The sequence below is a fragment of the Oryx dammah genome, unplaced genomic scaffold (assembly GCF_014754425.2).
Source record: "Oryx dammah isolate SB20612 unplaced genomic scaffold, SCBI_Odam_1.1 HiC_scaffold_16, whole genome shotgun sequence".
In the NCBI taxonomy this organism is placed as follows: Eukaryota; Metazoa; Chordata; class Mammalia; order Artiodactyla; family Bovidae; genus Oryx; species Oryx dammah.
The window spans coordinates 24,538,619-24,562,795 of NW_024070200.1; the positions used below are offsets into that span (position 1 = coordinate 24,538,619).

At 40.6% G+C, this 24,177-nt stretch overlaps 1 protein-coding gene and 1 non-coding gene across 3 annotated transcripts; both read left to right on the plus strand.

Annotated features, from left to right (window-relative positions):
• Positions 1-228: 228 nt before the first annotated feature.
• On the plus strand, positions 229-392 carry LOC120875802. The gene has a single exon (XR_005724096.1). It is a non-coding gene; the product is annotated as a U1 spliceosomal RNA (small nuclear RNA).
• A 5,500-nt stretch (positions 393-5,892) lies between these two features.
• LOC120875097 (E2F associated phosphoprotein) lies at positions 5,893-23,685 on the plus strand. 2 transcript variants are annotated; one of them, XM_040256776.1, is made up of 6 exons: positions 5,893-6,082; positions 9,073-9,254; positions 10,326-10,418; positions 11,719-11,836; positions 15,070-15,183; positions 21,029-23,685. In XM_040256776.1, the coding sequence occupies exons 1-6, from the start codon at positions 5,985-5,987 to the stop codon at positions 21,303-21,305; spliced, it is 882 nt and encodes a 293-aa protein (XP_040112710.1). In that variant the 5' UTR covers positions 5,893-5,984; the 3' UTR covers positions 21,306-23,685. The 2 variants fall into 2 exon arrangements, with proteins under 2 accessions (XP_040112710.1, XP_040112711.1); XM_040256777.1 differs by lacking the exons at positions 11,719-11,836; positions 21,029-23,685 and having other exon boundaries at positions 5,909-6,082; positions 15,070-15,140.
• The last annotated feature ends 492 nt before the right edge of the window (positions 23,686-24,177 follow it).

Genomic DNA, 24,177 nt, shown 5'->3' on the forward strand with positions numbered 1-24,177 from the left:
GTGGCGTATGTAGATGAGCCGCGCGCAGAGGCTGCTGGTCCCGCTCCTCCCGGGCCTCGGTGTCCTGCGTGTGCACACGCGGAGGTTCCTGAGGTTGTTCCCCGGGTGGGCGAGGCCGGGCCGAGGGGCGCGCAGGGGCTGAGTGTGCGGGGGTGGTGCGAGGGAAGTGACCGTGCGTGCAGAGTGGGGCGAGCTCGAGCGTGTTGGGCGGTGGGGAGGCGGCAATTCATACTTACCTGGCAGGGGAGATACCATGATCACGAAGGTGGTTTTCCCAGGGCGAGGCTTATCCATTGCACTCCGGATGTGCTGACCCCTGCGATTTCCCCAAATGTGGGAAACTCGACTGCATAATTTGTGGTAGTGGGGGACTGCGTTCGCGCTTTCCCCTGGTTAACGTGGTTTACCAAAAACAGACGAAGCGAAGTAGGGACATAGTTTACTGCCTCTGTGGCCCCTGCGCTTGTGTTTCTTTTGTTGGGTTGTTGTGCTGCTGTGTTTCGTGGTTTGCCGTACTGATAATTGGCCAGAAAAGTTGTATCTTGCGGTCCGCTGATGTGCTTAGTTGTACTGCCAGTTGTAGTTAGTTTTTTTTAAGAACGCCTATCGCCTTTCGGGTTCAGTTCAGTCGCTCAGTCGTGTCTGACTCTTTGCGACCCCAGGACGTATAGCACGCCCGGCCACCCTGTCCATCACCAACTCCCCGAGCCATCTCATCCTCTGTCGTCCCCTTCTCCTCCTGCCCCCAATCCCTCCCAGCATCACTTTTCCACTTCGCATGAGGTGGCCAGAGTACTGGAGCTTTTAGCTTTAGCGTCATTTCTTTCAAAGAAATCCCAGGGCTGATCTTCAGAATGGGCTGGTTGGATCTCCTTGCAGTCCAAGGGACTCAAGAGTCTTCTCCAACACCACAGTTCAAAAGCACCAATTCTTCGGCGCTCAGCCTTCTTCACAGCCTTGACTAGACGGACTTTAGTCGGCAAAGTAATGTCTCTGCTTTTGAATATGCTACCTAGGTTGCTCATAACTTTCCTTCCAAGGAGTAAACGTCTTTTAATTTCATGGCTGCAGTCACCATCTGCAGTGATTTTGGAGCCCCCAGAAATAAAATCTGACACTGTTTCCCCATCTATTTCTCATGAAGTGATGGGACCGGATGCCATGATCTTCGTTTTCTGAATGTTGAGCTTTAAGCCAACTTTTTCACTCTCCTCTTTCACTTTCATCAAGAGGCTTTTTAGTTCCTCTTCACTTTCTGCCATAAGGGTGGTGTCATCTGCATATCTGAGGTTATTGATATTTCTCCCGGCAATCTTGATTCCAGCTTGTGTTTCTTCCAGTCCAGCGTTTCTCAGGATGTACTCTGCATAGAAGTTAAATAAGCAGGGTGACAATATGCAGCCTTGATGAACTCCTTTTCCTATTTGGAACCAGTCTGTAATGGGAAACCACTTCAGTATTCTTGCCTTGAGAACCCCATGAACAGTATGAAAAGGCAAAATAATAGGATACTGAATTAGGAACTCCCCAGGTCAGTAGGTGCCCAATATGCTACTGGAGATCAGTGGAGAAATAACTCCAGAAAGAATGAAGGGATGGAGCCAAAGCAAAAACAACACCTAGCTGTGGATGTGACTGACTGGTGATGGAAACAAAGTCCGATGCTGTAAAGAGCAATATTGCATAGGAACCTGGAATGTCAGGTCCATGAATCAAGGCAAATTGGAAGTGGCCAAACAAGAGATGGCAAGAGTGAACGTCGACATTCTAGGAATCAGCGAACTAAAATGGACTGAAATGGGTGAATTTAACTCAGATGACCATTATATCTACTACTGTGGGCGGGAATCCCTCAGAAGAAATGGAGTAGCCATCATGGTCAACAAAAGAGTCCGAAATGCAGTACTTGGATGCAGTCTCAAAAACGACAGAATGATCTCTGTTCGTTTCAAAGGCAAACCATTCAATATCACCGTAATCCAAGTCTATGCCCCAAACCAGTAATGCTGAAGAAGCTGAAGTTGAACGGTTCTATGAAGACCTACAAGACCTTGTAGGACTAACACCCAAAAAAGATGTCCTTTTCATTACAGGGGACGGGAATGCAAAAGTAGGAAGTCAAGAAACACCTGGAGTAACAGGCAAATTTGGCCTTGGAATGTGGAATGAAGCAGGGCAAAGGCTAATAGAGTTCTGCCAAGAAAATGCACTGGTCATAGCAAACACCCTCTTCCAACAACACAAGAGAAGACTCTACACATGGACATCACCAGATGGTCAACACCGAAATCAGACTGATTATATTCTTTGCAGCCAAAGATGGAGAAGCTCTATACAGTCAGCAAAAACAAGACCGGGAGCTGACTGTGGCTCAGATCATGAACTCCTTATTGCCAAATTCAGACTTAAATTGAAGAAAGTAGGGAAGACCGCTAGACCATTCAGGTATGACCTAAATCAAATCCCTTTCCAGGTTAGTGTGGTTTTATGTCAGTATTACCCAGGCAAGTGGGAAAAGGGTCTCTGTTGAATTTACAGCACTTTGAACAGGTGTTTACAAAAAAGATCTTCCCGACCCAAATAATCAAGATGGTGTGATCACTCAACTCGGAGAAGACAATGGCAACTCACTCAAGCGTTTCTTCCTGGAGAATCTCAGGGATGAGGGAGCCCGGTGGGCTGCCGTCTATGGGGTCGCACACAGTCGCACACGACTGAAGCGACTTAGCAGCAGCAGCAGCAGTGATCACTCAAACTCAACTAGAGCCAGACATCCGGGAATGCGAAGTCAAGTGGATGGGCCTTAGGACCTTCACTAGTGGAGTTGATGGAATTCCAGTTGAGCTATTTCAAATCCCAAAAGATGCTGTGAACGTGCTGGCGTAGCAAATGTGGAAAACTCAGCAGGGGCCACAGGACGGGAAGAGGTCAGTCTTCATTCCAATCCCAAAGAAAAGCAATGCCAAAGAATGCTCAAACTACCGCACAAGTGCACTCGTCTCACACGCTAGTAAAATAATGCTCAAAATTCTCCAGACCAGGCTTCAGCAGTACGTGAACCCTGAACTTCCAGCTCTTCAAGCTGGATTTAGAAAAGGCAGAGGAACCAGAGATCAGATTGCCAACACCCGTTGGGTCATCGGAAAAAGCAAGACTTGCAGGAAAAACTTCTGCTTCATTGACTATGCCAAAGCCTTTGACTGTGTGGATCACAACGAACTCTGGAAAAGTCAGAGAGATGGGAATATCAGACCACCTGACCTGCCTCTTGAGAAATCCATACGCAGGTCAGGAAGCAACAGTTAGAACTGGACATGGAACAACAGACTGGTTCCAAATCGGGAAATAACCTCAGATATGCAGATGACACCACCCTTATGGCAGAAAGCGAAGAAGAACCAAAGAGCCTCTTGATGAAAGTGAAAGAGGAGAGAAAAAGTTCGCGTAAAACTCAACATTCAGAAAACTAAGATCGTGGCATCTGGTCCCATCACTTCATGGCAAATAGATGGGGAAACAATGGAAGCAGTGACAGGCTTTATTTTGGGGGGCTCCAAAATCACTGCAGCGGTGAAATTGAAAGACGCTTGCTCCTTGGAAGAAAACTTATGACCAACCAGACAGCATATTAAAAAGCAGAGACATTACTTTGCCAACAAAGGTCACCTAGGCAAAGCCATGGTTTTTCCAATAGTCATGTATGGATGTGAGCGTTGGACTATAAAGAAAGCTGAGCACTGAAGAATTGAACTGTGGTGTTGGGGGAGACTCTTGAGAGTCCCTTGGACTGCAAGGAGATCCAACCAGTCCATCGTAAAGAAGATCAGTCCTGAATATTCATTGGAAGGACTGATGCTGAAGCTGAAACTGCAGTATTTTGGCCACCTGATGTGAAAAACTGACTCAGTGGAAAAGACCCTGATGCTGGGAAAGACTGAAGGCGGGAGGAGAAGGGGACGACAGAAGAGGAGATGGTTGGATGGCATCACTGACCCAGTGGACGTGGAGTCTGAGTAAACTCCGGGAGTTGGACAGGGAGATCTGGCGGGCTGCAGTCCATGGGGTCCCAAAGAGTCAGACACGACTGAGCGACTGAACCGAACTGAACTGAATAGGTGTTAGAGGTTATACTAAGCAGATCAGACGAAGACAAATATAATATCTATAAAAATCACTTACTGTTTCAGTCGTGCCTGACTCTGCAACCACATGGACTGCAGCACGCCAGGCTTACCTGTCCTTCACAGTCTCCCAGGGTTGCTGGAACCCGTGCATTGAGTCGGTGATGCCATCCAACTATCTCATCATCCTCTCTCACTGCTTTTCCTCCTGCCTTCAATCTTTCCCAGCATCAGGGTCTTTTCCAGTGAGTCAGCTCTTCGCATCAGGTGGCCAAAGTATTGAAGCTTCAGCTTCAGCATCAGTCTTTCCGATGAACGTTCAGGGTTGATTTCATTTAGGATTGATTCCTTTGATCTCCTCACAGTCTAAGGGACTCTCTCAAGAGATTTTTTAAACCACACAGTTCAAAAGCATAAATTCTTCGGCGCTCAGCTTTCTTTATGGTTCAACTCTCACATCCATACATGGCAACTGGAAAAACCACAGCTTTGACTAGACAGCCCTTTGTCAGCAAAGGAGGGACAAAGGAGTCCAATCGATTCCAAGACATTCAGTCTATGGCAACTCTAAGGATGTCATGAAGTGGTAAGAGCAGAAAGTGAGTCAAAAGTAGCTTTGGCTGAGGCATAGAAATGGGGTGCAAGATGCTGTGCCGGTCTGGTGCTACATTGATTGAATTGCAGCAGGCGGAGGTATCTAGCCAAGCAAGAGGAAATCCGACAAAGTATCAGAGGAAAGGGCAAGGATTAAATAAGACAGAGCAGTCATCTGAATTGGATCACTAAGAGGGGTCACTTGTCCCTAAGGGGGCAGACGCTTGAGTATAGGCTGGTAGAGAAACAGAAGAAACGGTCTCACAGTCAAGACGCTGTCATCTGTCTCCTCTCACATATCCAGCGGACGTAAGGTAAGGGCTGAGAAAAGGTCGGGACTAAGAAGAGGTCAAGAAAGGCAAATTAGGACGTAAGTAATGGCAGGTTGGTGCTTTTGAACTGTGGTGTTGGAGTAGATTCTTGAGAGTCCTTTGGACTGCAAGGAGATCCAACCAGTCCATCCTAAAGGAGATCAGACCTGGGTGTTCATTGGAAGAACTGATGCTGAAGCTGAAACTCCCAATACTTTGGCCACCTCATGCGAAGAGTTGACTCACTGGAAAAGACCCTGATGCTGGAAGGGGTTGGGGGCAGAGGAGAAGGGGATAACAGAGGATGAGATGGCTGGATGGCATCACCGACTCGATGGACATGGGTTTGAGTAAACTCCGGGAGTTGGTGATGGATAGGGAGGCCTGGCGTGCTGTGGTTCATGGGGTCGCAAAGAGTCGGACACGACTGAGCGACTGAACTGAACTGAATGGAATGACAGCTTAGCAACTTTTTGGAAGACAGATGAGGGCGAAGTCAGACTGAGAAGGGAGAACTGTGAAAGCAAGGCAGCAGCGCGAGAAAAAAAGGCAGAAGGGTTTCAGGCGACGAGGCTGGAAGGACGTTGAATGCTAGTGTCTGGAGACCTACTGGCCCTGATCTAAGGCTACAAGTCCCTCAGCATATAGATTTCTGGTTTTTCACGTCACAACGTGAAACACGGCACGTGCAGTGTTCATCCCACATACTGCCACTTATGAGGGTGCTGACTGCAACTTCCAGTAATAAGGTAGCGGCTTCGTATGTTTCCAAATAGGAACGTATTCCTGTTGCGAAGGGGAGCAGCAGGTCTTCGGGACCCGCCTGCCGTACCAGCCCTTCGCTGGAACTATCCGCGCAGGCGCGCATAAAGGACTCGGAAGTGCGGGCGGAAGTTGTGTCGGAGCACTTTAGGGAAGGGACCTGCGGAGTAAACAGTCGTTCGGCAGACGCCTGTGGATGGTATCGGAGGGGCCGGCCGCTATGAACCGCTTCCAAGACGACTATGATCCGTACGCAGTTGAGGAGCCTAGCGACGAGGAGCCGGCTTTGAGCAGGTGGGCCCCTGCCCCGCCCCGTCCCCCTGCCACTCCCCGGTCCCCGAGGCTTCGGACCAAGGTCAGACAGCCTCTCGACTCGCCGCGCTTGCCGGGCCCGTGCGGATACTCCGGCCAGCGGTTCGGGACCCTTTCCCACCCCACTGTCGTCTGTGGACTCCGCCGGGGGTTCTAGTGAGGTCTTGCAGTCACAGGGGAGGCAGGATCGAAATTGGCGCAGGGGAGGGCCATAGTCCATATTCTGGAATTGCGCGTAAGAATCAAAAGCTGTGAGGTCGAATCCTGCTTCTGCTGCTTACCAGTACTGTGACTGAGGTCAAGTCCCTCGTTTTTAACAATAAAGTATAATAAGCATATCGCGAGTTTGTTGTGAGGCACTTGGGACTTACTGTGAATTGAACATCATGAAGATTAAACTGCCATAAACAAATTAGGGGATAATTAACTTTTTTTTTTTTTTTTTTGAGCATCTGTTGTATGCTTGCTGTGGGCTACAGAGATCAGACATAAGATTTTTGTCTTTGACAGGTTTAACGGTAAAGTAGGGGACATAAGATAGATATGTATCTTGTGAGATATATGTCTTGGAAATAAACGTGTATTGCAGAAGAGCGCTGTAGAAAAAGATGACCTGGGATAGTTACAGATGAAGTTCCGCGGGAATTTCCAGAAGGAAGGGATTAATCCTACCTGGGGGAAACTCGCAATTATGTTGGCTAGAGATTTTCCAGGCAAGTTTAGCCATTTTAAAAGCTGTCAGCAGATCCTGTTCATAAACTTTAAAACATTCTGTCCGACTAGTTTTCTGTGAAACTTTTTCTCTTAATCACAGTGCTTCTTCATACTATCCTGGGGAGGGTTTATAGGATGGGAGATCAGACTGCTGTGAAGATTTCTGTTGTGGGAAGTGAGGATGGATTCCAGGATTCCCTTATGAAGAGTTTCACTTAGGGGCCCAGTCTGTGAAAGTAGGTCTCAATTAGTAATTCAGTTTGATTGGTTTCAGTGTTTGCTGAACTTGAGTTATTCTTCCATTATCATCCCCGTATTCACCCTCATTATTTATTTAATATTTTTCTTTAAGTCAATTTACATTTTTGTAGTTAAATGCCGCCTTTTTTTTTGGCTCATAGTTTGTGGGATCTTAGTTCCCTAACTGGGGATTGAACCTGGGCCCCCAGCAGTGGAAGCACAGTCCTAACCACTGGATCACCAGGGAATTCCCATGTAGTTAAATATTTGTAAGGAGACTTTATATTCCTGTGATAGTTGCCACTGGTAAGGTAACTGTAAATATAAATACTTTGAAAACAAAACAGTGTTATTAGGTGGTATTGCCTGCTGAATCCAATGCTTGTTTTGGAAAGGGAAATTGTGTTAGAGAGGTGTTTAAGAGGTGTCTGTCAGGATTTGATTTTCCTCTTTCTAGAAGTGACTCCTTTATCGCCTGTTACCGTTTCATGGAAGCTGACAGAACACGTGACTCTCCTGAGTGAGAGACACCTCATGGTAGAGCAAGCAGTCTGAGCATCCCGTTTGTGTTGGTTGCTCTTGCTTCCAACTCCTATCTATAGAGTTACATGGAGAGGCCCAGATGGCTGCTGCATGTTCAGTGGGTTGGTATCATAGCTGAGGACCACTTGGGCTTGGAGAATGCACCTTTTACAGTAGGCAATAAATATGCCACTAGATGCCAGTAACCCCTCCTCCCACATCCCAGTTGTGACAATCAGAAATCTCTCTAGCTATGCCAGATGTTCCCTAGGAGGCAAAATTGCCCCCAGTTGAAGAGTACTGTGATAGTTCAAGGGTAATAGTGAAAGAGAAGCCTGAAAAGATAAGTTGAAACCAGATTGTGGAAGATTCTTTTGAATGCTGTACTCAGAGTTTGGGTCATGGATGACTTTCTTTTGGATTTGGGTAGTGATGTGATAAGAGTTCTTTAGGAATAATATGCTGGCATCAGGGTTCAGGGTGGAAGGAAGCAGAAGAGTTTTGAGGCCTGGAGATCCTTAGGCCTTGATGGTACAGGCAGAGATAAGAGAACCTGAGTGAATATAGAGGTGATGGAGAAAGGGAGCATGCTGGTCAGGATGGGGAATTTTCTTGGGAGTAAAATCTGGATAAGGCCTCTGTCATTAGCAAAATTGATTGGCATGAGTTGTATTATTCTTATTTACCTTCTTCTGGTGTGTTAATAGAAGAGAAAAATAGTGAAGCAAAACCCATGAGTAGTCTGTAACTGTTCATCAGACCATGAATAATTGAACATTATATATGTACTATTGACTGTATTAGAAATGTCTTAGGCATTTCATCTTGATAACATTTCATTTCTTCTGATACCTGGTTTAATTCCATACCGCTATTGATGGGGAAACCCAGGCACAAAAGGCCAAATTGGCATGAATTGCTCAGGAGAATTTGGAATATATTTTAGGTCTCTCTCTCTCTTTTTATCGTTCTCTGTAGCACTGTGCCTTTTAAACTGTGATATTTACTTACTGTTAACACTTTGTGTGGATATATTAGCTGTCTGTTACATATATTAAGTTTTATTTAAGTGTCCAGACTTTAAAATAAATGCCCAGTAAAATTTTCATTGCTGATGGAATTACAAATTGGTGCAATACACTTGAAAAGTAGTGTGATAATTCCAGAAGTCAGAAAGATGTTTGTGTCTAATTTTAGACTTTTAACCTAAGGAAATCAACAGAAGCAAAATTATATATCCAGAGTTATTCATTGTATGTGTTTAATAGCAAGGACAAATAACTATACAGCATCTGCAAGGGGAAATGGTATGCAGACATTAAAAAATATGTTTGGAAATATGCAGAAATGGTTGAAGTCAGAAGAGCTGTATGTAATGACAGCTGAATCCAGTGCAACCTTATGAAACTTAAAATTGTTGGGCAATGGGATGATAGGTGTTTAAGTTATTTTAATACTTTAATATTCATGTTCTTTGTGATTTAAATATGTTCTAGTTCTGAAGATGAGGTGGATGTGCTTTTACATGGGACTCCTGACCAAAAACGAAAACTTATCAGAGAATGCCTTACTGGGGAAAGTGAATCCTCTAGTGAAGATGAATTTGAAAAAGAAATGGAAGCTGAATTAAATTCTACCATAAAAACAATGGAGGACAAGTTATCTTCTCTAGAAACAGGTAAACTTTTAGTTAGATTTTCACATAGATATTTTTCTAAGCTCCATGATGGCAGAGACCCTTATTTGCATCCTGTTGTGTCCCCAGCACTTTCAGTCAGTGCCCAGTAAACACGTCTTGAGTGAATGAATAAATGTACTTGGCAGTCTGAGCGTACTTTTCTTTCACTGCTAGTGCAGAATTTTCCTGTGGTGCCGGAAAGAGACTGTTAAGCATTGTTTACTTATATGATTTCCTTTTGTACTTTTTACCCTAGGATAAAGAAAGAAAGACACATTAGCTTACAGAAGTACTTTTTAGGTTATATAACACTGATCTAGCAGATTGAGCAATGTGTCACCACAAATTCCTGTCTTATTTTAGTAAGTAATGAAATATACTTAATTTTGGTGCATGGTCTGTTATATAAAATGTACCTGACTTGAAAACTGTTTTGTGAAAGCAGGACTCCTCAGTATTGGTTTCCATATTGTTAGGCTATATATTAACTGTTAAAAATTGAAAGAATATATGATAATGATAAAAGCAAGGGCAGATATTAATTAAGAGGAAGAATTAAGGATGTACGCATATGATGACAGAAGTATAGGAAATGTCACGGCACTAGGCACTACTGAGGAGAGGAAGAACATGTCCTCGACTCATTCCTCCTGACTCTGTAGAGCTCTTATCCTCTTTTTTCTAAAGCCCCTTAAAACAAGATGTTTATTTCCTGTTCTCTACAGTATACTGCATATGCTGGTAACTTGAAAATATGGCTATTTTGTTTTATTAGATGTGCTTTTATCATTATCATATGTGCTTTCAGTCTCTTTCTGGCAAGAGAGGAAGAATAATTTTCTCATGATTTGGAACACATATTCGACGACGAGTTCTCTGTAATTGCATAGGGCACAGAAATACAGTTAAGTCATTGACTCCAGTAAGTCATTGATGTGAAAGTATTTTTCCACTGAAATGAAATTAGGAACGAGCTGACAGCCATTTGAAGTGATGGAAGAATGTATGGAGTTTTATATATTGTCAATTCTGTATCTTTTAGTCTTTAAACTTCCTTTATGGTTTGACTAGGGTCTTCAGGAGATGGGATAGTTGGAACAGCTCCGACAAAGTACTATGACAATATATATTTTGATTCTGATTCTGAAGATGAAGACAAAGCAGGTAAGGAACATGTTTGCCAGGTTTAGCAGTTATATTTTATGAAAGAAATTTTACCTAGCAATTTGATATTAGGTTTTCCCTTTGAGTTTTATCCTTTAAGCAATTGCAGGCAGTTGATGTGAAAACAAAAGCAGGATTGTGTGTAGAGCAGATGGAAGCACATACCCCTGAGGGCTGGGACTAGGGCAGCGTGCAGAGGCGCATCTGGGGAGAGGAGAGTCCTGACTCAGTAGCTCTCTCCTCAAGGCTCTCGGCCTCCTTTTCCTTCAGCGTTCTTTAGCACAGCAGCATTTGCTTTCACGACTGCAGATAGTTTCTAGGTTTTACTCTCTTGTAGAATTTTCCCTAAGTTGTTGCTTAGGGAAACAATTTTTTTTTTTTTTAATCAACCTCTCTGTTCTTTGAAATTGATTTTGTATAAATTAAGAAAATTTTTTTTGGCTGTAGTGAGTCTTCATGGCTGCGTGCAGGCTTTCTCTAGTTGCGGCGAGCAGGGGCTACTCTTGGTTGCTATAGTGGGCTTCTTATTTCAGTGGCTTCTCTTGTGGAGCATAGGCTCTCGGCACCGGGCTGAAGCTTTAGTTGCTCTGCGGCATGTGGGATCTTCCCAGAAGAGGGATGGAAGTGGTGTCTCTTGCATTGCAAGGCAGATTCTTAACCACTGGACCACCAGGGAAGCCCCTGATTTTGTGTAAATTTTGAGCAAAGTTGAGCATAATGACAAGAGCTAAAACTAACTTAATTATATCAGTAGTTATGATGGAATACATACATATTTATAAGGTAAAGAAATGATTTTATATTTTTATATGTTGTTGGATAAATACTGACTTGCTCAAGTAGGTCTAGTGTGCGTAGATGATCATAGTGGTTCCCCCCCACACTCATTTTTGTTCTGATTTCAGGAGCATTTTATGTATGAGAACGTATGGAAAATTTAAGACATCAAAAATAGTTTCTAAGGAATCCCTGGTGGTCCAGTGGCTGAGACTCCATGCTTCCACTTCTGGAAGTCTGGGTTTGACCCCTGGTCTGGGAGCTAAGATTCTGCAAGCCGAGCAGTGCAGCCAAAAAAAAAAAAAAATTAGTGTCTATTCTTGATTTGATTTGAGTGGCTTTTTTGAGACTCTGACTTCTCATTATTTGAACTCGGTTCTGAACTTTATTTGGAGGAATAGTTAAAAAAATTTTTTTTAGAAAAATAGAAAAAACGTATACCTTAGGATTCTTCATTTTGTGTAAAAGACGTGTGAATTTTAGACATGCTACTTAGCCATATTCTTAACATTTTCAAAATTAGCACAAGTGACCAAGAAAAAAAAGAAGAAACAACACAGAATTCCAACAAATGATGAATTACTATATGATCCTGAAAAAGATAACAGAGATCAGGCCTGGGTTGATGCACAGAGAAGAGGGTAAGAACTTAAATTTAATATTTCACATCTTTAGGGAGAATGATTAAAAGATGATTTTCACTGTACTCACGTTTTGAGTGTATGTGTGTGTGTTTATAGGGACTTTGCAGATGGTGAAGGATCTGCCTGTAATGCAGGAAACCCGGGTCGTGCATAAAGAAAGTTTGAGAAAAAAACTACTGAATATTTTGAAAAGCAAATTTCACTCAGGCCATTGGTTATTTATTTTTATTTGAAATATAGCATCATGGACTCAATGGACATGAATCTGAGCAAACTCTGGGCAATAGTGAAAGACAGGGAAGCCTGGTGTGCTGCAGTCCATGGGGTCACAGAGAGTTGGACACGACTCAGCGACTGAACATCAGCAACATAATTGATTTACAATGTCGTGCCAATGTCTGCTGTACACAAAGTGACTCAGTTATATACATATATACATTCTTTAGACCATTTATTTTTTAAAAACTGTTGTTGAATTCAAACTGCTGTAGCTAGTCAAGTCTCTCCCTTCAAGAAACAAAGCTGACTTTTCAAATAAGCAGTATAAAATTACTTAGAGATTAAAAGTTTATATGGGAAATTCCCTGGGGGTCCAGTGGTTAGGGCTCCACATTTCCACTGCAGGGTGCTCGGGTTCCATTCCTGGTTGGAGAATTAAGTTGCTGCATGCCTCAGCATGGCCAAAAGTAAAAGAGTTTATGTGGATTAAGAGTGGATGTTATGTTTTCTATTTGAATACTTGAATCATGTTTACAAATTTGACTTTTTAAAGTTGAGGTAAAATTCACATGACATAATGTTAACTATTTTGAAGTTAACAGTTCAGTGGCATTTAGGGTGTTCACAGTGGTGTGCAACCACTACCTATGTTTATTTCAAATGATTTCCATCATTCCAAGAGGAAACTCCATACTCTATTTCAAATTTGATTTGATAAAGATCGATTTATCATAAAAATGAAAGCTGAAAGCTTATCACTATTACCTAATGTTACCCTAGCCTGCCTGAGCTTCAGAATCACCTGGTGGGAGTGAAATGCAAACCCTTGAGTCCTACTCCAGGAAGTCTTGATTCATCGAGGGTGTGGCCCAGGAATCTACAGTTGTCCAGTCCAGAGGGAATGTGATGCTGTGTGGGTCTTTGTGTACCACCTTTTAGCTTCCACTCTCCCACTTTGTCCTTTTTTCGTCTCCCAGTTTCACCCATGCACCAATTACAGCTGCCTCTTGCATTTATGTGATGAGTAGTTTTCATACCTACAGTGTGAAATGAACATCTTAAGTGCTATGAGCACGGTTGAAATAATTAAGGAGCTTATGATCTAGCTCCTGATTCTGGTAACAGAAGTTGTCAGTGACTTAAGATGGAATGTATTTTCATTGTTATATAATCTTGAGAAGTAACATCTTAGTATCTTATTCACATTCCTATGTCAAGTAGTAGTTGCCTTTTAAGACCACAGAAACCCACTTCAGATAATGAATTCAGTACATTTTAAGCACCCCAAGGACAGTGATCATACCTGTCTTGTTCAGTGCTGTATCCCAAGCATCTTGCACAATGTCATATGGACACTCACTATCTGTTGAATGAATAATTTAGTTATTTTCTTGGGGTTTGAAATTTTTCAAGCATTTGGAGGTATTTAACAATTATGAAATATATACCACATGTTCTCAGTATTTTTCCCCACAAAAAAGAGTTTAGGAAGTAATGCCAAATGATTTTGTGTTTTGCAGTAGAGTTTTTTGACGTTTTCTATAAGCCCCTTTTAAGAATATATCCTTTTACACTTTAGTGTCTTTGTTAAGTAAATTCATACTTTATTCTTTCAATCAGCGCATATTTGTTGAGCACTTACTATATGCAAAACACTGTTCCAGACTCTTGAAATACAAAAGGGAACAAAACAGACTAAGATTCTTAGGCACTTAGAGCTTACAATACTTGCTTTTTAAAAGTAGCTTTATTGATGTATGTGTGTTTAATTAGTAGACTTTTTTAGAATAATTTTTAGATTTACAGAAGAATTCAGGTGGTAATACAGAGAATTTCCTTATTACTCCCCCTCACCAACAACAAGACGACCTGACCACTGGACTGCCAGGGAATCCCCCCACATTTCCTTAGTTTTTATCCTAATATCCATATTCTCTTTTTAGTTGTCATGTCTACTGAGGCTTTTCTTGGCTATGAGTTTCTCAGACTTTCCTTGGTTTTGATGACTTTAACAGTTTTGAGGAGCATGGATCAGGAATATTGTGGGAGGGTCCTCTATTGGAATTTATCTAATGCTTTTCTCATGATCAGACTGGAATTAGAGGTTTTGGTGAGAAAGACCATAGAGGTAAAGTGCCGTTTTCATCACTTTGTATCAAGGGCACATACTATCAAGCATGATTTAGTTTCTCAGCTGTAAATTTACTCTTTCCACACCTTTCTGTACCTTCTGTTTGGAAGGATGTCATTATATTTAGCCTCGACTTAAGGAGTCAGGTTCCACCTCCTTTAGGGGAGAATATCTTCATAAATTATTTGTAATTCTTACATATGGGAGATGTGTCTGTTCTCCCCCATTTATTTACATATTAAGTCATTTATGTCAGCATGGAGTCATGGGTATTTATTTATACTTTGCTTATAATTTAACACTTTTATTTCATTTCTCTAATTGTTTTGATTTCAGTCATCAGGGGCTCTTTGAGTTGGCTCCTGTGCCCCTTTAACATATTGTCTCATGGATTTTTGGTTTTGTTTTTCTCTTTTGAGCACCACCTTACTTTCTGGCACTACAGGACGTTCCAGGTCTACCTTATGTGCCCCATTCCTAGAATTAACTGTTTCTCTACAGGGTACTGGAGAAGGGAATGGCACCCCACTCCAGTACTCTTGCCTGGAAAATCCCATGGACAGAGGAGTCTGGTGGGCTACAGTCCATGGGGTCGCGAAGAGTCGGACATGACTGAGCAACTTCCCTTTCACTTTTCGCTTTCATGCACTGGAGAAGGGAATGGCACCCCACTCCAGTGTTCTTGCCTGGAGAATCCCAGGGACGGGGGAGCCTGGTGGGCTGCTGTCTCTGGGGTTGCATAGAGTTGGACACGACTGAAGCAACTTAGCAGCAGCAGCAGCAGCTAAAGGGTACTGATTTCTTTTACTGGAAAGTGGCATTATAAAGGAAGATCTGGCTTTAATGTGCTTCACCCTTCCTCTTTCTTTTTCTGTTCTAGCTACCATGGTTTTGGGATACAGCGACCACGTCAACAACAGCAGCCTGTTCCGAATAGCGATGCTGTCTTGAATTGCCCTGCCTGCATGACTACACTATGTCTTGATTGTCAAAGGTAACTGATAAAGGGTAACAACACATACACACACACACGTGAAAATAAAACCACTTGGTGGTCCTTGTTTAAATAGACTTTCGAGGTACTTAGGGATTCTGATAAAGTTCTGTCCTCATATATCCCTTGTGCTGCATGACTGATCTTTATAGAAATAATTTTGATTATATGTAGTACTTTCTAATAAGTACTTGCCAGTGCTGATAAGGATTCAGTAAAACTGCATATATGTTTTAGGATGATGAAATTTCTCACATAGACTCATTTTTTTTCTATTGTGATAACATAAAATTTACCATTTTAAACATTTAAAAATGTTGCTGTAAGAGTATTTCATTTGAATATTCAATTTATTGTTAGCTAGACCATTTAAGAATTAAAAAAAATCTTTTCCCAGCTTTATTGAGATGTAATTGACATATACCATTGTATAAGCTTTAGGTATACAGTATACAGTGTAATCGGAGAAGGCAATGGCACCCCACTCCAGCACTCTTGCCTGGAAAATCCCATGGACAGAGGAGTCTGGTGGGCTACAGTCCATGGGGTCTCGAAGAGTCGGACATGACTGAGCGACTTCACTTTCACTTTTCACTTTCATTTTTCACTTTCATGCATTGGAGAAGGAAATGGCAACCCACTCCAGTGTTCTTGCCTGGAGAATCCCAGGGATGGGGGAGCCTGGTGGGCTGCCGTCTCTGGGGTCACACAGAGTCGGACACGACTGAAGTGACTTAGCAGCATACAGTGTAATAATTAGATATTCAAATATATTGCAGGATGATTACCACAGTAAGGTTAGTTAACACAGCCATCATTTCACATAGTTCCTTTTTTTGTGTGGTGAAAACTTTTAAGATCTACTCTCAGCATTTTTCAAGTATGTAATACAGCAGGAGCTTGGGTTTGATCCCTGGGTTGGGAAGATCCCCAGGAGGAGGTCATGGCAACCCACTCAGTGTTCTTACCTGAATCCCTATGGACAGAGGAGCCTGGTGGGTTACAGTCCATGCAATTGCAAAGAGTCGGACACGACTGAGCAACTAAGCACGCGCGCATGTATACACACGCACGCACACACACACACACACACACACACACACACAACTAAGCACAGCGCGTTAACTGTAGTCATCGCGCTGTACATGCATCTCCAGAGCTTAATCATTATAACTGGAAGTCTGTATCTTTTGACCACTTTCATCCATCTACCCTCCCCCACCAACATTTTTTTTTACTATAAGTTTATTTAATTGGAGGCTAATTACTTTACAATATTGTATTGGTTTTGCCATACATCAACATGAATACGCCACAGGTGTACACGTGTTCCCCATCCTGAACCCCCCTCCCTCCTCCCTCCTCCCTTCCCCCTCCCCATCCCATCCTTCTGGGTCATCCCAGTGCACCAGCCCCGAGCATCCTGTATCCTGCATGGAACCTGGACTGGCAATTCATTTCACATATGATATTATACATGTTTCAATGCCATTCTCCCAAGTCATCCCACCCTCTCCCTCTCCCACAGAGTCCAAAAGACTGTTCTATACATCTGTGTCTCTTTTGCTGTCTCGCAATACAGGGTTATCGTTACCATCTTTCTAAATTCCATATATATGTGTTAGTATTGGTGTTTTTCTTTCTGGCTTACTTCACTCTGTATAATAGGCTCCAGTTTCATCCACCTCATTAGAACTGATTCAAATGTATTCTTTTTAATGGCTGAGTAATACTCCATTGTGTATATGTACCACAGCTTTCTTATCCATTCGTGTGCTGATGGACATCTAAGTTGCTTCCATGCCCTGGCTATTATAAACAGTGCTGCGATGAACAGTGGCTCCCCCACAAAGTTTATGAGTTCAGTTGTTTGGTTTTCTTTGGATTTCACATATAAGTGAGATTATACACTATTTGTCTTTCTCTTTCTGACTTATTTCACTTAGCATAATTCCTTCAAGCTCCCTCCATGTTGTTACAAATGGCAGGATTTTTTTCTTTTTTTCTTTTTAATGGCTGAATAATATTCTATTGTGTGTATATACCATATTTTCTTTATTTATTCATCAGTCGATGGACATGTATGTTGTTTCCACATCTCAGCTATTGTAAATAATGCTGTGATGGGTTTTTGGGAGGAAGACCACTGAAATAAAGTGCCATTTTTATCTCATTATGTCATCGGCAACAAGCTACCAACATGGTTCATGGCTGTTAATGTTGACCTTGATCACCTGGCTGAGGTGAGGGCTCAGATGTCTCTTTGAGAGAGTATTTTCATTCCTTTGTATCCATTCGCAACAGTGGGATTGCTAGGTCATATGACGGTTCTCTTTTTGACTTTCTGAGGCTCCTCTGTACTGTTTTCCGTAGTGGCTGTATCAGTTTACACTCCTACCAATAGTACACAAGGGTTCACTTTTGTTATCTTTTGACTTTTTGATCATATCTCTTCTATGAAGTGATATCTTACTGTAGTTTCGAGGTGATAATCTTACAGTAGTTTTGATATGTAGTTCCCTGATGGTTTGTGATATTGAGTACCTTTGTGTATAGCCGTTAGCCATTTGTATGTCTTTTTTGGAAAAATGTCTATTCAACTTCTTTGCCTGCTTATTAATTGGATTTTTTTATATTGAGTTCCTTACATATTTTGGAAATTAACCCCCTATGAGATATATGATTTGCAAATATTTTTTCCCATTCCATAGGTTGCTTTTTTATTTTGTTGATTGTTTCTTTGCTGCGCAGAAGCTTTTTAGTTTGATGTAGTTCCATTTGTTTATTTTTGCTTTTGTTGCTTGTGCCTTAGGTGTCAGTTCCAAAACATTGCCAAGACCAGTGTTAAGGAGCTTTATTTTAGGTTTTCTTTTAGGATTATGATTTCAAATTTTAAGTTTTAGTCTTTATTTCAAATTAATTTTTGTGAGTGGTATAAGTTAAGGGTCCAATTTCATTTTTTTGCCTACGAATATCTAGTTTTCCCAATACCATTTATTGAAGAGATTGTCTTTTCCCCATTGAATATTCTTGACTTCTTCCCAAATATTAGTTTATGGTACATGCATGGGTATATTTCTGGGCTCTTGGTTCTATTCTGTTTATCAGTGAGTCTGTTTTTTATGCCAATCCCATACTGTTTTGATTACTGTAGCTTTGTAGCATAGTTAGAAATCCGGAAGTGTGATGCCTCTAGCTTTGTTCTTCTTTCTCAAGATTGTTTTGGCTATTTGAGGTCTTTTATGGTTCCATACAAACTTTAGAATTTTTTATGTTTCTATGAAAAATGCCACTGGAATTTTGATAAGGGTTGCATTGAATCTATAAAATGGCTTTGGGTAGCATGGACATTGTAGCAGTCTATGAGCATGGGATATCTTTACATTTATTTGTGTTTTCTTCAATTTCTTTCACCACTGTCATAGTTTTCAGTGTATAGATCCTTCACCTCCTTGGTTAAATTTATTCCTAAGTGCTTTATTATTTTTATGTTATTGTGAATGAGATTGTTTTCTTAATTTCTCAGTTTGTTGTTAGTGAAAATGCAACAGATTTTTGTTGATTGCTTGTGTATCCTGAATCTTTACTGAATTTATTAGTTCTAACATTTTCTTTTTGGAATCTTTAGAGTTTTGTATACATAAGATCATGCCATCTGGAAACAGGGATAATTTTACTTCTTTCTTTTCTGTTTGGTTACCTTTTCTTTTTTTAACCTGATTGCTTTGACTAAGATTTCTAGAAATATATTGAATAGGAGTGGTGAGAATGGACACTCTTACCTTGTTGCCTGTTTTAACCTTTTTTTTTTTAACTTTAAACTTTTTATTTTGTTTTGGGGTATAGCCAATTGACGATGTTGTGGTAGTTTCAGATGAATAGTGAAGGGACTCTCAGCCATATATATATATTTATCCATTCTCCCCCAAACCCTTTCCCATCCAGGCTTGCACATAACATTGAGCAGAGTTTCCTTTGCTATATACAATAGGTCCTTGTTGGTTATCCATGTTAAATATAGCAGTGTGTACCTGACCTTCCAGTGTACAATTCAGTGACATGAACTACAGTACAATTGTACAGCCATCATGACTCTCCATTTCCAGAACTTTTCATCACTCCAGACAGGAGCTCTTTCCCCATTAGTCAATAAGTCACCATTCTCCATCCGTACCTATCCCAGCCTCTGGTAATCTCTATTCTACTTTCCTTTTGGATTGTTCTTTGCTAGTGTATAGAAACAGCAGATTTTTATGTCTTCATTTTGCACTCTGCAACTTTGCTGCATTAATTTATTAGCTCTGATAGTTTTTTGTGTAATCTTTATAGAGCTTTAAACATATAATATCATGTCATCTGTGAACAGAGATTTTTACTTCTTCTTTTCCAGTTGGGATGCCTTTTATTTCTTTTTCTTACCTAATTGCACTTATTATAACTTTCAAGTTGGATAGAAGTGGTGAAATCAGGTATTTTTTGTCTTGTTCCCTTGTCTTAGGGGAAAAGTTTTGTCTTTCATCATTGAATATGATGTTAGCTATGAATTTTTCATATATGGCCTTTATTATATTGAGGAGTTCCTTCTATCAGTTTTTGGGTGTTTTTATTATGAAAGTGTTGAATTTTTCAAATGCTTTTTATGCATCAATTGAGAAGATCATGTATTTTTTTTACCCCCATCATTCTATTAATCCAAATATAATCTTGCCTTTTTCCTCTCCTTTTTTTTCCAGTAGCCTTATAAATGTCTAACTTAGTCCGTGTTACAAATCAGGTTAACTAAAACTAAATGATGATGCCGGTGGTAGATTTGTTCTAGTCACTGAGTAGCCAGATGTAATTTTCCTCTAACTAGCTAACTTGAGGTTTCTGATCATCTGCAACAATGAATTTTTGTACTCTCCATTTGAACTCTTAAGTTTTTTGTATATAAATTGACACCTAGAGTAGGAAATAAAGAAAAAGTAAAGTACCTTTGTACTTAAGTTGCTTCTCTTTTAAATTAAACCATGCTGCTATGTTACAGGATTCCTATACCCAAAAGAAGTTGCTTCATGATCTAACAGTAGAAATTGGTCTTGGTAAAAATTGTGTTCCATATGAATACAGGATTCCAATATGGTGGAGTATAAATGTAATTTTTATGGTCTCACCTAGAGAAGCACCAGCCTGATGGTTGGTGGAAGAGGAAAAGATCAGCATTTAGAACCAATGGAGGCGTAACTTGACTTCACTGTTTTTAGCCAAATAGATATTTCTGTTGTATGAGGTTTAAGGCGGAGAAAAGGAAAGTAACTTACTAAGTCAAGAAAAGTAGGAAAATATTAAGTTATTTGAGGAGAACAAAGAAAGCATTATTTATTCATTAGACTATTGGAGTGAAGCCAAGAATGGCCATTATGAAGTTAGATGCTCTTTAAGCATTTAAAACTGTAGCTTTTACTAAAATAGTGACCAAAATGGCACTACCTGTAGTGAGAGGAGGGCAGAGTCTCAGGCCACAACAGGAGAAGATGCAGTCAAAGATTTTTTAAACATTACCTCTCAAGTTTCCAACAACTTTTGTCTTTTTGTGTTGAAAGAACAAATAAAAAACTTTTTTTACTGAGGTAAAAGTTAGCTTTAGAGCAGTAGAATATATTCATTCTTTATTATCTATTTTTGTAACAAGTCCCTTCCTGTTCTTAAAATAACTCTTAAAAGTTTTTGTATTTCTTGTTTTGCTCTCACGTTTTAACTTTGTTTGGTATTTCAGTAAGTTTTTGATAGTCTTAAATTTTTATCTAAATGTATAACTATTAAAATAGAACATAAATCCAAATTCTCCGTTTCATTTTCCTCTTAGGCATGAATCATATAAAACTCAATACAGAGCAATGTTTGTAATGAATTGTTCTATCAACAAGGAAGAGATTCTGAGATACAAACCCCCAGAGAACAGGAAGAAAAGGCGAGGCCGTAAGAAGATGAGGTCTAACCAAGAAGGTGCTGCGGAGGAGGCAGAGACAGATGTGGAAGAAATCTATCACCCAGTCATGTGCACCGAATGTTCCACTGAAGTGGCAGTCTATGACAAGGATGAAGTCTTTCATTTTTTCAACGTTTTAGCAAGCCATTCCTAAATAGCCAAGTTGGCATTTAATTGCCCAATACTGTATACAGGGCAAATACACAGTTATATTCTTCCTGCCTACTCATCTCAAGTGACATTCTGAGTGGTTATTTGAGGAAGCAGTGTTTTATCTTTATCTTTTTGAAAGAAAATGGTTATCTGCTCTCATCCCTCCACTTCCTTTACAGAAAAAGAAAATTTCCCCAGTTCTGATGGGATTCATTATTCATTCCTTTTTTGGATAGATATTTGGAAGCTGGGGCCTTTTATTTATTAAAGCTCTCTAGAATTAAAATGTTCTAGAGTTACAGGTAACTTTTGTTTCAGAGTATTACTTTTGTTTTCTATTTTGGATATACCCTTGGTGTACTTAAACTGGAAACTGTCTCCTCACTTCTGTCTATATTGTTTTTGCTTAGAAGTATGTTTATTTCTCTTCTCCCCCATAGGATAGAGTGAACAGTATTTAGTAACTGTTAAAATTAAGTAGAGTTAGTATGGGGGTGCCTTGGGTAATTAACATAGGTCTTTCCTTAGAAGGATGGTACTTACAAGTATTCTAAACTTAATGAATTAACATAGTAAAATAGAAATTTGTGGTAAGGAAGAGCAAACTCACCCTCTAGCTTTAGACTTAAAAATTCTGTTGCTGTCTCTTGTACTACCATTTATTTCAGAATTGCTGTTGCAAGCAACCACGGTATGTTTATTTTTGCTCTTAATAATAGAAAAATCATTAGTGGCAGCTTGGAGGAAATTGCAGTGTAGGCATCTGTACATTTTAGCTTTTCTAAAAATATATGATTGGACTCTTTCCAAAAACAACTTTAGGAAGCTCAGGGTCTTCTTGTTATTTTAATAGAGATGTGATAGAGTGAAAAAAAGTCAGGAAATAGGTTTTAATTCAGGCTCTACCATGCTAATCTTTGGCACGTCTGTTCCTGTGAGCTCGTTTTCTCATCTTTAAAATGAAAAGATTAGAGAAGAGCAGTGATTTTCCACAGAGGTCAGGGCTCAACAGAGCTTGAGGGGGACTTCTGCTTTCTTCCTCAGAGAATGATATACCTCCAGGAGGGAAAACATATCCTTTCCACTTCCCTGCCTTTTGCACTTTCTAAAAGGCTACATACACATAAGGTGAACTGGAACCAGTGATAGTGTGGTATTTGTAGGAATTGGATGGAGGCAGAAGAATGATAAAGAATTTGCTTCTAGGAAATTTCCATTGTCTTAATATCATAGTTGATCATTTTTGTGATACGCTGATATCTATCCAGTTCAATTGTGCTGGAGAAGATTCTTGAGAGTCCCTTGGACTGCATGGAGATCAAAGCAGTCAACCCTAAAGGACATCAACCCTGAATATTCATTGGCAGGACTGATGTTGAAGCTGAAACTCCAATACTTTGGCCACCTGATGCAAAGAGCTGACTCATTTGAAAAGACCCTGATGCTGGGAAAGATTGAGGGCAGGAGGAGAAGGGGTGACAGAGGATGAAATGGTTGGATGGCATCATCGACTCAGTGGACATGAGTTTGAGCAAACTCCAGGAGATAGTGAAGGATAGGGAAGCCTGGCATATTGCAGTCTGTGAGGTTGCAAGGAGTCAGACACTACTGAGCAACAAAAATCCAGTTGAAAGCAATATGTATACTTTTAAATGTTTCAATATATATGCTTTCAAATGTTTCAGTGTATATACTTTTAAATGTTTCAACATATTGCCAGATAATACATTACAGAATAATACTACTAGTTACTTATTTTAACCTTGTATTTGTCTTACTGTGCCTTTGTAAGATCTTTTTCTGTCTTAGCTATCTTTGTGTCAGAAGTCTGGGCATGGCTTAGCAGTATCTTCTACTGAGGGTCCAAGAAGGTTGTAATCCAGTTGTTGGCCAGGTTGTATTCTCATGTGAAGACTTGCCCAGGGAAGATTTCACTAACTGCTACACTTCCAAGCTACTGCAAATTGTGAGGTTGTGGGACTGAGGTTGCTGTTTTCTTGCTGGATGTAAGCCAGGTGCTGCTCTCTAGAAGCCTCCTGCCAGGATGTATCTATGCTTCTATTTTGTGTTTTCATGTATATCTTTCATGAACCCTTTGTCCCCTGCATTGGAAGCGTTGCAGTTTCTTAACCACTGGATCACCAAGGAAGTTCCTGTGATTGCTTCTTTTCTAAGCCCCTTATCCTCCTTACCCCGGGATGTTTCGTCCTCACAATCCCCTAGCCCTCCCTTGCAGGAGTCACTGCCACCCACCTCTGAACTGTTACGTAATTTGGAAGTGAAGGAGGCAGGCAGTTAGGGAATGGAGGGAGAAAAGGGAGACCCTACCCCATGTCATCAAATATTAAGATGCATGCATATCCAATGTTAAATATCTTTTCTCAAAAAACTTTCTGAATGGATTATTCTTGTTTTGGAAATTAATTGACTGTGTTGACTCATTAATGATTTGATACACATTTTAAGCAGTCATGCAAATGTGAGAATTCTTGAGAAACGTAAAAATTTAATGTGCTAATTATTTTCAAATGTAAGGAAATTCATGTTTTAAAATGAAAAATTATATGAATTTAATGGAACATTTTAAACTTTTGTAGTTTAATTTTCTTAAATTGGTTTCTGCCTTTTTCATGACTAGATCTCAGGCATTTTCTTTTATGTTTTTGTTTCTGGAAAAGCTTGCAGGCCCTGGGCTTCCTGCTTGCAGTGTGAAATGGACAAATTGGATTTGATCAAGTCTTCCTATAGGAAGGGATCAGTAAGGGAACAAAATTAGTTCAGTTCAGTCGCTCAGTCATGTCCGACTCTGTGACCCCATGAATCGCAGCACGCCAGGCCTCCCTGTCCATCACCAACTCCCGGAGTTCACTCAA